Raw genomic sequence first — 14,345 nt, 5'->3', positions numbered from 1 at the left:
GGACACCTGCTACAATGTGGATGAGCCCTGACCTTGAAAACGTTATGCCGAGTGAAAAACACCAGACTCGAAACAACGAATCCTGTATGACTCCATGGACACGAGGTCCCTGCAGTGGTCAGATTCACGGTGACAGAGAGCAGAAGGGTGGGTGCCAGGGGCGGGGAGGGGCGGGGGAGGGCGTCAGTGTTTCATGGGGACAGAGTTCCAGTTGGGGAAGATGAGAAATTTCTGGAGATGGAGGCCGGTGATGGCTGCACGACAGCGTGAATGCACTCAGTGACCCTCAACTGCACACGAAAGCAGCTAAAATGATAAATCTTTTTATGCTTATTTTATCACCAAAAAAGCAAGCACCCCCATATCTGCAACATACTTACACTAAATATGTGGGGCACACTTTCACTAAAAAATATTTTTTGTTTACTTCAAATTAAAATATTGAGGACATAGCTAAACTCTAAGGTTACTCCCTATCGGGAGCCCCGTTTAACTGGACAGCCTGCAGTTTTATCTGCGAGATCTGGCAGCCCTTCGTGGGCTATGGGGAGATGCCTGACTGAAGTCACACAGGATCCCACCCTGCAGTGCTCGGTCACATGTCCCGGCTGGGGTCCTCCGACCCACAACCCTAGCCTCCTCAGAGAACACTGGACCTATCTCAATGAACAAGAAAATACGATTATCCCCATGTTAGAGATGGGAAGACTGAGGCTGGGAGAGGTTATATGACTTGCTCAGTGTTTCAGACCTGCTGCCTAATGCCACTGGCCCATGTGCCGGCACCATCTCCTACCCGTCGCCAGCCTCTATACAGGGCCTGTGCTGATGGCTGGCGCCTCCACCCATGGCTCTCTTCCGAAAACCAGCTGCCACCCTCCAAGGCCACCCAGAGTCCCTCGTCACGGGTCGCCCCCCAGGATGGGCTCAGCTGTCCCTCCCTGCAGTGCTGGGGGGTGCTCCCTCGTCATGGGCCGCCCCGCAGGACGGGCTCGGCTGTCCCTCCTGCGTGCTCAACTCCAGAGAGTAGGGCAGGCCGGGCAGGAGCACAGACACCACACAGGGTGTGGAGGAAGGAAGCAGCCGTGGGTGACTGAGGAAAGGCAGAATCCTCCCCTCCAGCCTAGATCCTCGGACCTCAGCCAGGGGTCCCCCGCCTCCCACTTGGGGGCACCTCCCCCACTGCCACCACTGGAAGGCGGGACTTGGGGACAGAAGGCTTGTCCCCCCAGGGCTCCCGCAGCACAGGCTCTGGCTGGGCACAAGGGAACACTGATTCTCCCAACTGCCCCGTGCGGCAGGCACTGCTACCTCCCCTTTTACAGAAGAGCCCTGTGAGGCTCAGAGAGGTTCAGGGGCTCGAGGTCACACAGTAAGTGAACCTGGAGCCAGTACGTGAACCCCAGCAGACCAGGTTTCGGCTTCCTCAGGAGACCTGCTTCTTTCCTAACACACCGCTGGGAATGACCACTGGACTCAAGGACAGCGGCTCTGGGACCGTGCCTGTTAGGCCGTCGTCTCCCCCAGAGCCACAGGTCACGGTGCCCCTCCCTCTCGTGTGGCCTTGCTGACTCTCTGCATCGAGCCGGCTCCTCTCCTCCGCCTCTAGCTGTGGGCAGAATGCTCCAGGACCTCTGACTGCAAACTCTCACTATCAGAGAAAGTGGGACCAGGGAAGAAGCCAAGGCAGGGGGCCTGGAAGGGCAGCCCAGGAGGCTGGGGCCTTGGGCGCCCCAGGCGGGGAGGGGTCTTTGCTCTACAGCCCGGGGCCGGGGGTGACTGCAACCCTCCCACGTCTGTCTGAATTCACTCGTTGCTTCTCTTGACCTCTGACTTACAAGATAACACGTGTCATTGTGGCCAGCGGGGCCACAGCTCACGTGAGGCCTCCAACCCCCGTCCGGGCTCCGCGCCTGTGGCCGTTCGTGGCTGCGTTTCAGCAGGGAGGAGTAGGAGCTCAGGGAGCACTTGCTGAGGGATGCGGAGAGACTATGTTTGAGTGTGCCCATTGCCCCAGGTGCCCCTCACCACCCCCACCCCCAGCCCCCACAGGCTCTCCTGGGTGCGGACGCCGCCTGAGCAGTGTCTTCTCTGCGCTGAGCCCGAGCGCCTGTGTGCGGCAGCGCCCTGGACCCCTCCGCGGGGGTTTAGGAAGTGAAGAATCATGCGGAGGGTCACAAAGGAAGCCAGGCGAAGTGCAACAGCCATCAGAAGATGCGGAACAAAGGTGAGACGGGCGCCTCGCGGGCTTTCCCAGAGCACGTCTAATACCAGCTGGAATCTCCAAGGGGCGCGATGACGGGAAAGGTACTTCAAGCTGCCTGCGGCTAATGAGAAGGGAGGGGAATGCACGGGCAGCTTCAACGGGCAACCACGTCCCAGCAATGAGAACCATCGTCGGCTCGTTCACAGCAACAGACGACGCTGTGTTTTGGTTGGAGGTTTGCACAAACAGAGCTGTGATTTCTTTCGTGGCCAAGTTCACAAACTTCCTGCGTTCGTTCCCTGGGCCTCTCAGTGCACCCCAATTATGAACCCTTACCTCGAACGACCTGCCTTTACACCTGTGTCCGTCCATCAGAGCTCGCTCTCCTTCTAGAGGCGACCCCCTGCCCCAGGGCTGTCCTGGCCCGGGGAAGACCGCCGCCCCCGCCCCTGCGCTCCGCGGGCCATCCTTCTGCCTCGCTTAGAGCTTCAGCTTCAAGGGTTTCCCGTGAGCCGCTGCTGGCATTTCTGAAAGCCACCTCTCCCAGCTGTTCAAGAGTGGCCGGCACTTCTCGGGGTCCCTGGCCACCCCAACCCCGCCCGAGTCTCTGAGACAACCAAAAGTGCCCCCTCCCCCATAACTGCTCCTGGTTGGAAACACCACGTTACCCTAGGCTTGGGGCTTGAGAGGTGTGTGTCTGACCTGCAGCGGCCCCATGTCCCCCAGCCCCCAGCCGCACAGCGATAGGGAGGTGCCAGTCCTGGGTCCCTCGGAGGGAGGGTGCCAAGACACCTGGAGCACCAGGAGTGTGGCGTGGGGCGCCCGCAGCAAGCCAGAGGAGGAGGTCAGGGAGGGGGGACCTGAATGAAGAGCCTCATCTTTTTCAAAGAACTCTGTTGGTCCAGTGTGTCCCACGCACCATGACAACCGGGGTACAAATGTTCATCTGAGCCAACCCCGGCGGTGGGTGGCGTCGTCTTTCTCCCCAGGGCCTGAACGGGGTCACAGGTGGGCGGGATGTATTCCCTCGGCCCCCAGAGCCAGGGATGGGCACTCAGGGCCCCGATGCTTGAGGACACACTCAGATGTCACACATAGCTCACCACAGGGGCCCACGTGGCTCCACGGGACGTCAGGCATGGAGGACACGCCCAGACACAGGGATGGGCCTGGATGGCGACGCGCAGGCTCAGGCAGTGGGTCCTCAGTGTCAGGGACGTTGCCTGAAGGTATGCACAGGCCACCGACCCAAGATTCTGGTGCTGACCCGATCCGGGGCCCGGCTGCCCACCGGGGAGGGAGTCGTGCTGGCCTGTCCCTCCAGGTGTGGCAGCCCTGCACTAGCTGGGGTGCAGACGAGGCTTAGAGAGAGCGTCTGCGGGCTCCCGCCTGCTGAGTCTGGGATGGTCTGAGGGCCCCAACTGAGTGTCTCACTAGACTTTGATCTTCTGGAAGCAGAGCCCATGGCTCTTCACCTCTGTGTTCCAGAAAGCAGCAGAGCGGCAGCACACACTGGATGAATGGCTGGAAGGGTGGAGGTCCTTGCCCCCCACCTGGCAGCCTTCCTCACCCCTCACAGGGAGGCAGGGCAGTGGGGCTCAGGCGTTTGGTGGCCGCCAGCACGATCAGCTCTGACCTTAGGAGGCCCTCCTGTAATCCCAGCAGTCATGAGAGTCTTAACTGGGTCTCACGTGGGCCTGCGGTTTCCTGGCCCCTTTCTCTCCTGGGCCTTCCCCAGCTGCCCCTAGCATGAAAGCCCTCAGCTGTGTGGGACCTGCCAGGGCCCATCTCTCCTTGCACCTGTGGGGGTGCTCTGGGGCAGCGAACCCCAGCACTCTGTCCTCTGGCTGACCTCACCCTTGCACTCTGGACCTCCTACCCAGCGCCTATGGGACAGGGCTGCACAGTGTCCCCCTAGTGCCCCACTGAGGCAGGTGTGCGTGGTCTGCACCCCGCCCCCCGCCGTTCCTCTCCAGGGGACCCCTCTCCGATACCCACCCATTACCCAGTACCCACACCAGACGCCGCTCAAGGGACAGGACTCTGAGCACTGGGGACTCCTTTCTGGGACCTGGTTTCCTCATCCACACACTAAGTGGCTGGATCAGATGGTACCCAGCCCACCCTGCAGACACCCCTGGAAGGACCGTCAAGCAATGGACCAGAGGAGGCCAGGGCGAGGCTGAAGGAAGCAAGGCCTCGGCACCTCAGCAGGTGGGAAGGAGAAGCCCAGAGCGGAGGCTCCTGTAGGGCCCCCCTTACCGGCCAGCTCCAGTCCACTTCCTCTGTTCTGGTCCTCAGGTCCACGGCAGGGCCCCGGGGGGAGCTCACAGGCCAGCCCCCTCCCCGCCCCTCCTCCCCCGTGCTGAGGGTCCATGACAGGGCCCCGGGGGAGCTCACAGTGTAGCCCCCACCCCCACCCCATGCTGAGGTCCACTGCAGGGCCCCAGGGGGGCTCACAGCCCACCCCCACCCCATGCTGAGTGTCCACTGCGGGGTCCTGGGGGGGCTCACAGCACAGCCCCTCCTGCCCCATGCTGAGGGTCAAATGCAGGGCCCCAGGGGGAGCTCACAGTGCAGCCCCCCACCCTGTGCTGAGGGTCCTCCCCCCCTGCCCCCGGCAGGGCCCTGGGGGGGGGGCTCACAGCGCAGCCCCCCGCCCCCTGCCGTGTGCTGAGGGAGGCTCGCCTCGTGGCTGTTAACTGGCCCTCACCCAGCACCGCCACACATCACTAGTATCTGGTTTTCTGTCCTCCCACCCTCAGCCCCTACCTGGTGGGTCCGCAGACAGCCTGGTCTCCCCTGTGAGACACAACAGGGGTGGCGGGCAGGGCTCTAGGCCTCTGGGGGGCTGAGGTCAGGGCAGATGGCAAGGGAGCAGGATTGATGGAGCCCCTCGGGGCTGCCCTGTCACCCAGCCAAGCCTCCAGAACCCAGGGAGCACTTAGCACAAATGAGCAGCAAGCCTCCTCGGCGGGGCCGCCACACCAGGAGCCAGCTGTGTGCTGGGAGGCGGGGGGCGGGGGGGGGGGCTTGCTGCCGTCAGTCCCCTCCCTGCGGCTCTGAACCCTGCACCACCTCCTGGCCCCTCAGCCCCACTCCCTCCCCCCGGAATTCCACCTGGGGGCTCCGCACCTGCCCTGAATGCTGTGTCCCCTGCTTGGGGGCCCTCCTGCTTGCAGGTGGGGACCCGGAAGTCTGTCCCAGGAACACTGGTGTCACTGGGTAACAGCGACGTCAGCCAGGTGCCCCCCACGCCCACGAGGGTCGTAAGGCTGGCCCCCCTCCTTGCCCACCCTGGTTCTGGGTCATGACACAAAGGAGATGCGCTGGCGACTCAGCAGTTCCAGGCACTGAAGGTTGTCGGAGTGCGTGGCCCCGCCCTCCCATCCTGACAGGGACAGAGACGTTGAGATTCACAGGGGCTGGAGACGAGCCAAGGACCCAGCGGTGGTCAGGGCCCGGACCTGCAGTCTCTAAGCGCCCCCCACACCAGCGATGTGCCCCGAGAAGCTTTGGGCGGGTGGGGTAAGGAGTGGGCCGGGAGAAAGCCTGACTCCTCCCCACGGTCACCGGGGCCCCTGAGCCCGTGGCAGACACGGGAGGGCGAGGCCTTCTCCTGAGGGGCCCTGGTCATGAAACACCCAAGGCCCGGGATCGCGGTGGCCAGATAGAAAGTACCTGAGAGCAGGGAGAGGACGTGCCGGGTCCCCAGCGGCCACGGGCCACACCATGGCCCCTGATTCACGTGCTGCAGTCCTAAGCAGGCTATCGGAAGGTGCCCGTATGTGAGGTCACTGGTTGAGATGAAGCCACACGGGAGTTGGCGGGCCCCTAATCCGACAGGACGGTTGTCCTCATCTGGAGGCCGCGCAAGGAGAACCCGTGCAAAGATGAAACCAGAGGCCCGCAGGCCGAGGAACGCCAAGGACAGCCGGCAGCCAGAGAGGCCGGGAGAGCCTGGCGCAGACTCTGCCTCTCGGTCGCAGGGCGAGCCAGCCTGCCCACACCCTGATCCCGAGCTTCCAGCCTCCGAACTGCCAGACGAGAGCCTTTCGTTGTGTAAGCAGCCCGGTACGTGGCGTCTTCCCGCAGCCCTGGGAAGCCGGTGTACTCCCGACCCCCGGCCCCTAGCCCAGGCCTGGCCACGGGAGGTGCCTGCCGTCATTTACTGCGGAGGCCTGCCCAGACTTGAGGAGCACCCCGGGGAGCAGGGAGAGCCCCAGAGTGTGGGTGGCTGGGGGATGCCCAGGGAAGCAGGGCAGCGGGAAGCCCTGCAGGGAGGATGGAGCCAGCCATGTGCTGTGGGTGGGCAGGGGGAGGACACACTTGGTGGGGGAGGGGTGTGTGCCAGGAAGGTAAGCCAGCCAGGAGCTCGTGGGAAGTGACCCCAAGGCCACGGGCAGATGAGGGGATGGGATGAGCCCCCTCGGGGGCTCCTAGACCCACCCAGGATTCTAGGATTCCTGCTGGGAGAGCACATGCACACCCCTCCCACCCAGAGCTTCCCCGGCATCCATAGCCTGTCTGAAGACAGTCGAAGAGGCCGGCGGCCTGGGCCCTGCCCACAGTGCATAAGACACAGCTGGGAGGCCATGCCCGCCCTCACCTTTCCCCTGACTGCTGTGTGTTCCCACCTGGGAAGGGGGGGGTAAGGTCTGGGGTGGGAGGAAACATCCCCCTATCTGTGCCACCCCACCCCCAGGAGACTTCCGGCAGCTCGGGGCACCTGCCCGGGCCTGCATCTAGACAACACCGGCAGGAAAGGCAGCCAGCCGCCATGGCATCGAGGAGCCGGGCTCCAGGGTGGGTGGCCTCGGGCTGGAGCCCCCCCGTTCCTGGGCCCGTTTCTTCTCCCAGATGTGGGCAGTGAGCTGACCCCACAGGGCTGTGCCGACAGCCACACGTGATCAGGGATGGCGCCAGCAAGGAGACAGTGGCCGGGCAAGGGCTGAACTCAGCAGCGGGGTCCAGTTCCTCCAGGCCCCTGATGCGAGTTGGGAGTCTTGGTGTGAAACCACACTGAACCAAGCCAGGTCCTGGGAAGAACAGTCTGGGTTACGAGAGAGGTGCCCAGCCTCCCGCTGCCCAGGCATGTCCAGGCCCGGGAGTGGTGGATGCCGGTCCCATGCCCGAACTGACGCCCGGTGGCCTGGGGTGAGCCCCTCTCCTGGCCTGTCTCCTATCCAGGGCTGGCCAGGTGGACACCCGTGCCTGTGGGCGTGGATATCCCAGCATGAGCGTGGACACACTCACACCAGCCAACTGTGCTCTCCTCCTGGCTCTGAAGCCTGGCCTGTGGTCAGGCCAGTGTGTCCCCAGTCCCCCTCCCAGGAGGCCTCTGTGGCCCCGAAGGCCCGCCAAGCTCAGGCTTACACTGTTCCTCACGAGGGCCGGCATGGAACTAGACCGACATCTCCTGTCTCCTAGGCTCACTCGCCCTTGGATCAGGCATTTGTCTGTGACTCCTGGGGGACCTGGGCCAGCATGGGGCTGGGGACACGCTGGCTGCTCCTTGCACTGGCCAACATCACACCGCCGAGCCAACCTGCGTACACCCAGGGTCACCTAATTCACGCCCTGGTGCCTGGGAACGGCCCGTTTAGCAAGGCAGGAGCAGCAGGCCCCAAGGCCCACTGAAGAGCTGGCCCTCACCAGACAGGCCTGGAGGAGCGGGCAGAGGACAAGGCCCAGCTACGCCCTGTCCCGACGGAGGCAGGGAGGCCAGATCAAAGGCTCAGGAGGGGTTCTGGTTAACAAAAGTTCTAAGCTGGCCTGAGAAATGGAGCCAGGGCCTGGGGAGGCAACCAGACAAGGCAGCTGGTGTCCAGCACGGCCTGACCTCGTATTCCTGATCCAGGCCTCTGGACTAGAAGGGCTCGAGGCCTCCAGAAAACTCAGAGCCCAGGACTGGGCAGCAGTGAATGCCACACGTTTTGGGGCCAACAGACTGCGCTGCAGTCCCTAGAGCTCCACGTGGCCTATGTGCGCTGAGCAAAGTTACATAGCTTCCCTGGGCCTCGGTTTACTCATCTGCAAGTCAGGTCTACAAACACCCTTCGTCATCTGATGTGTCAAGCAGACAGTAACGGGAAGAGATGGGCACCGAATCTGGGTCCTCATAAGGGCTCTGAAGCACTGGATGCCGCTGACCCAGGGGGTCTCCACGGCCCCGCAGAGACCTCGGGGTCGGGCAAGGGGGGGAGAACATGCCCTGGGGCCACCAGGCAGTTCCTGGTGCTGGCGCCCCTCCTGGGAACCTTCAGGGGGCTTGTGATTATTCCTCCGTCGCATGTGAAGAAGCAGAGGCACAGAGAGGCCACGCGGGGAGGGAAGCTGGTGCAGCAGGACTGTCATCTGAACCAAGGCTCAGGGAGGACGTCCCTCCTCTCACAGGAGCGTGGCAACGTGTCCAGCAAGGTGCTCAGACCGTTGCATCATGCAGGTGGCCCTGCCGAATCCTGGCTCCCTTGGGCCTCCCCTCCATTTGCCTCCCCCCGTCTCAAAGCTGGGGATGATGAAACCATAGGTCCTCGAACGGTGGAGGGACAGAGCGGCGGCACAACTGGGGACTGAGGACCGCCTGGGGACCCAGGCCAGACACACAGGTGCTTCTGTCTTCCGAACGGGGTACACAGGGTACACAGGCCATGAGCCAGGCGGCTTGTGAGAGCCCCACAGACCACAGCTCAGGGACAGATGCTGGGTGGGTGCTTTTGGGCCCAGCCAGGATGGCCATTTCCGGGGTGTGGGGGGCAGGGCCAGGGCTTCCGAGGGCCCTGCCCCAGAATCTCTCACCACCCACACAGTCAGAGCCGGCACACAGAAGCAACAGTTTCTGCTGATGGGCCTGGGGGCGTCCCTGCTGGGACTTCCATGGCAGGCTGGTACCCACCCTTGCTGGCAGCTGGGCCTCAGCCAACCGGTTCTCATTGCACAGACAGCCCCCTCTGACCTCCAAGCCCCAGTGCTGGACCTCTAGACCCCTCCTCCTCTGCCCAAGCCCTTTGTCCCCCTGCCCACCCTGCGTGGCTCAGCAGAGCGCAGGACACGTGTGGGTCCCCAGCAGTGCTGACTGAGAACCGCCTTGGCGACGGGAGCCGGGCCAGCTTCTGCGGCTATAGCAGAGGAACGCACAGAGGCGGTCCCTGGCCCCAGCACCCCAGGAAGGGTCAGAGGTGTACGAGGGAAATCACTGGAGTGTTGGGAGACCGGGGCGGTGCTGAGAAACATCGGGAACCAGAAGCAAGCTGGCAGGCGGGGGCGGAACCCCGCCAGCCCCAGGCAGCGTGTGTGATTCAGCACAGGGCTCTGCCTTTGCCCAGCACCCAGCAGCGGGACCCTGGGCGAGCTTGGACTCGTGGCCCCCACTTTCTCCGAAGCACTCTGGCCTGAGGGAGGGCTCGCCAGCGGCCTTACCGGGCTGCAAATCCCCTAGGCCTGCTTCCTCACCTGTAAAATGACGACAGCTACCGTCACCCAGTGCCAGGCACGGCCGTCTAAAAACATCACAGGAAGGCCGGAATGGGAGCCCTATGGGCCCTAACTTTCCTCGCTCTCACAAGCCTGCTGTCATTTCTGGTCCCCCCACAGAGGCTGTAAACACCGCCCGCAGACCCAGGGCCATCTCCTCGCCTCCCAGCCGCTCCCCAACCCCCCCCCCCCCGCCGTGGCCTGGGCCAGCTGAGTCAGGGTGCGTTCACACCAGGCGGTGACCCCAAGGCCCTGCACCGGAGAAGTCTGGCAGCCAAGCCCCTAGGAGAGGAGACCCAAGCCAGGGATCCCTGAGAGGTGCGTGCGGCACAGGGCCACCAGAGGGCGCCTGGCCCACAGACGCCAGGCCCAGTCGCAACAGGAGGGGACACTGGGCTTGCTGCTGCCCTGGGAGGTCGCTCTGTATCCTTTGCTCCACGTGGCGAGGGCACTCGTCTCAGTGCCTGGGCCCTGTAGGGCCCTCGGGAGTTCCAGTACTCATGGGGGCTTTAGCCACAGGGGGTCAGGGGGAGGAGCTCCTCTGAAGAAGCCCTTGGCCCTAGGCTGGAGAAGCCTTGGGGCACGGGAGCAAGGGGCCCTGGCTGGGAGGGTGGTGACTGCCCAGAGCGCAGTACTGGCAATCCAGGCCGGAGGAGGGCGGCACCTAAAGCCCCGGGCAGCGGGATGCTGGGACAGCTGCCGGATAGCCACCCTCCACCAGCGGGACAGACAGACAGCACCCCATCGACACCCATCACACTCACAGACTGAGATGCACTCTGATCGTCCTGGGTCCCTAATCCACCGCATCCCAACTGAAGGGGGAACAAGACTCGGCCCCCGGCTCAGCCCCAGCTCCACATCCCGTTGCCCCACCCTCTCACGGCCCTTGCCAGCTGCCCAAACTCTGCCACTTTGTCTCTCTGGCCTAACCAGAGCAGAGGCCTGTGGATTTGAGTAAGTTTAGGATGGTCCCTAAGGACACAATGGCCAAGTGGGAGTGGATACCAGGAGAGGCACAGGCGAAGGCTTCTATCCAAGATCTGGGGCTGGGTGGAGGCAGCTGTTCAGTGGACCCTGAGATCCAGGCCTGGGGCAGGATCCAGTGGGAAGGCCAGGGATACCCAGGCAAAGGTTGCTCTGTTTGTGTGGAGGAGGGGCAGTGGGGGGCAGAGGGCCCTGAGGTGGCCCCAGGCACCTAGGCACGCCCATCAAGCCTGACCGGACAGGCAGTCCTGACAGTGACAGGAACTCTGAGCAGAGGGAGACACAAGAAGGCCTGCTTTGAGGTCCTTGGGGGGGCGGGGGGGCAGGTATCGTCAAAGGATTTCTCAAGGCAGCCCTCTGTGTGCCTGACCTTCCAGGGGCCAGGGGGCCAGAACCTGGCTGCCTTCCTCCTACTCCCAGCAAGGCCGGGCCATGGGCCTCATACTGATCCACACCTCTGTCATTCAGAATTCCTGTGGCCGTGGTCATTCCCTGTCCCCCATGTCACCATTGGAGCAGAGCTCTTACTCGCACACACCTCCCCCTAGTTTGGGAGAAATCCCCTCCCTAGAGGAATCTGGTCTGCTCTGCTGCTGTCCGCTGCGTCCGTCCCAGGCACCTCGCACAGACTTCCCCACACATTTGCAGTCTGAGGAGCCTGGGGGTCTGGGTGGTCCTTAGGACACTGTACTCCACCCCCCACCCTCACATTTACTGGCTCCAAAGCTCCTCAGAGGCTTGCAGGGAGGGGGTGGGCAGGACTGCGGGCAGCTGCAGGCCTGAGGATGCCTGGGAGGGTCCATGCTCTTACAAAGAAAAGACACGGCCCCTGGGCGGAATCCAAGGCGCCGACCACCTGCAGCTCCGACTCCCCGCCAGAGGCAGCCCAGAGTGCCAGGCCGGCGGGCCAGCGAGTACAAGTTCCCTGGGCAGGAATTCTTGCTTACTGGTATTCCCGCTCGAGGTGGCAGAGGTCGCGCCTCGCCCCCACCCCGGGGTCGCACAGCTTGAACCCTACCTCGCAGGGGCCCCACTCCCGCCGGGAACGGGGGGCCTCTAATTGAACCCACCTAGGCTGCCGCTGCTGGGGATCCCATAGGAATCCTCAGGCCCGACACGGGGCGGCTCCCGGAGAGGCCCGGACAGCCAGCTGCGAGTCCCCAGCCCGCGCCGCCCTCAGCTGCGCCCGGACAGCCAGCCCCGCAGTCAGCGCAGCGCGCCCCGGGGCTCGGACTCCCGCCCAGCCACTGCGCTGGGCCGAGCCAATGGCCGAAGACGCCCAGCTCTAGCTGTGGCCCTGGAGGACGCTCCCCGCCCGGGTCGGCCCAGCCCACAGCCCCAAGGGGAGAGCTCCGCGGGGAAGGGGCCGGTGTGCGTGCCGGGGGCTGGGGGGCGGCCGAACAGAGCGCAGAAGACCTGGGCGGCACTCGGAGGCGAGGGCCCGAGGGGGTGCAGACGAGGGGGGGCGGTACAGGCGGCTCGATACGGGCGCAGGGCAGACCAGGGGAGAGCAGGAGAACGCCGGAGAGACCCGGGCACGCCGGGGTCCGGGGCCCCCGGTGCCGCGCCCTCACTTACCCGAGATCTCCGCCTGGGGCACGTCGCTCAGGCTGAAGCCCTTGGCCCCGTAGATCTGGCGGACTTCGCTGCAGCTCCGGCTCTTGCTGGCAGGGTCCCCACGGGCGCAGGCGGCCAGCGCGGCGGCCGCGCAAAGCAGCCACCAGCCTCGGGCCCGCAGCTCCATGGCGGGGCCGGGGCGCCCCGGCCGCCCGCCCGCGCCTCTCTCGGATCCCGCCCGGGGCCGCGCAGCCCCCGCCCGCTAATGGCAGAGCCGAGGTCCCGGCGCGTGCGGCTCGCGGTCCGCAGGCGGCGGCGACAACAAAAGCCGGCGGCGCGGGGCGCGCGGGGCGCGAGGTCCTGCCGCTCGGTCGGGCGGCACAGAGCGCGGCTGGCAAGCGCGCAGTCCCGGCTCGGCGCCTCCCCTGCCGCCGGCCCGGCCCCTAGGCTGCCGGGGAGGGGGCGGGGCGGGGCGAGCAGGGGCGGGGCGCGCGGAGCGGGAGGGGCGGGGAGCTGCGCGGCCCGGGGCGCGGCGCGGGGCGCTCCTCCGGCTCCCCCCGGGAATGGGCCCACTGGCTCGCGCAGAGCTGCGGACAGCCCGAGGGAGGCGGGGCTGCCGGGGAGCGCGCGAGCCGTGTCGGGGTCCCTGAGGGCGGGTCCCCCACGCCCAGCGCCCGGGGTGGCGGCACCACCTGTGGGGGCGGGGGCGGGGGTGCTGAGGCAGGGCTTCCCCCGCCGGACGTGACATCAGGCCTTCCGCGCGCCTATCAGGGGCTTCCCCGCCCCCAGCCGAAATCGGCATCCCTCCCATCTCCACCTCCCTCGCTCCCGCCCTGCCTCCCTGCACCCTGGCAGCGCGCCCCGCGCGGCAGCTCCCGCAGCGCCTCCTTCCCCTCTGCGCGCCGGTCCCCCTTCTCGCCTGCACCCCTTTACCAGCCCCTCGCCCCCTACGTCCACTTCAGTCGCCTCTCCCGCGGCTCCAGCTCACACCTGAGATTTTTGTGAGGGCGGATGGGGGGCTGTGCACTGGAAACTAGCTGGGAGACTAGACCCCACCCTTTCTCAGCCATGTAGAGAGGTATCCGAGGACTTAGTTATTGGAGATTGTTTTTGGTCCCTCCGCGTGGGTCCTGGAGAAACAAATGTGACCGAGGCAGGACATCTCTACTGGCTTGGGTCGCTGGGCGGTGGCAGGTACCCTCCTGGGGCCAATGACAGGTCCGGTATCCCCGGGGATGAGCAGAGGGTGCAGGCCAGATGAGCAGAGGGTGCAGGGTAGTGGTCTGTGGCAAGGGAGGTAAGAAGCTGAGGGCGCTGGTGTCTGGAGTGCTTCTCCTTTTCTTTCTTCCCCAGCTGCTGCACCCCTCCCCTAGCCTCTTGCTCTCCCTACTGCCATGTGGGCAAAGGCCTTAAAGACCAGCAGGCCATGAGGCCATGAACCCAGATGCCTAACTGGCAGAAATGGGAGGAAAGCAAGTAAGTCAGCCTTCTTGGTGGTGCCCCCCTGAGATGACCACCGAGTGGCAATGAGTGCCGGGACCTCCCTGCAGGGAGCAGCACCCCCCCTGCAGCCCACACCTCCCAACCCCTGCCTGCAGGCACATCAGCCCTGTGGCCGGGGAAGGGAGGGGGGAGCTCCATCCCTCCCCTGCCTCCCTGAGCAATTGACTCAGCAGCCCCAGAAGGGGGCTGGGGTCTCCTGCCCTGCTGCCCAGAGAAGGCTGCTCCCTTCACCCAGAGACACTGAGTCATTGTATGGAGGGAGGCTGTGGGGACCCAACCCAAGCGTACAGACCTCCTGCCCTCCCCACGCACCTGCTGCCTCATCATGCTGGGGACTCACAGACCCCCCCGCCCCTCTTCCCCCATACAGCATGCACACACACACACAGGCCTACTCCTTCTTGCCTCCGCCTGGCACAGCTGTCTGGACACCTCCCCCCGCCACACCCACCGCATGCCTGCCTGTTTCGGGCCACCCCTGGGAGGGTTAGGAGCACTGGCCCAGGCCCTCTCTGTAGGAGCTCACCTCCGGCCACAGCCGCGTGCTTCCAGGTCAGGCGGGAGCCTGGACTGGGGCTTAAACCTGCCTGAGGGTCTTGTTGTTACGGTGATCACTATT

At 64.8% G+C, this 14,345-nt stretch overlaps 1 protein-coding gene across 1 annotated transcript in view; it reads right to left on the bottom strand.

Annotated features, from left to right (window-relative positions):
* Positions 1-12,668, bottom strand: part of GPC1 (glypican 1) — a 28,924-nt gene extending 16,256 nt beyond the window's left edge. The window contains exon 1 of the mRNA XM_045793961.2: positions 12,245-12,668. Coding sequence (XP_045649917.1) covers positions 12,245-12,410 — 166 coding nt within the window. The 5' untranslated portion in view covers positions 12,411-12,668. The remainder of the gene's footprint in view (positions 1-12,244) is intronic.
* Positions 12,669-14,345: the final 1,677 nt, after the last annotated feature.

This window comes from Ursus americanus, chromosome 1, assembly GCF_024610735.1.
Source record: "Ursus americanus isolate L20-20 chromosome 1, mUrsAme1.1.p, whole genome shotgun sequence".
In the NCBI taxonomy this organism is placed as follows: Eukaryota; Metazoa; Chordata; class Mammalia; order Carnivora; family Ursidae; genus Ursus; species Ursus americanus.
Note: the sequence above shows the minus strand (reverse complement) of the source record. Positions and strands in the feature narration are given on the sequence as shown.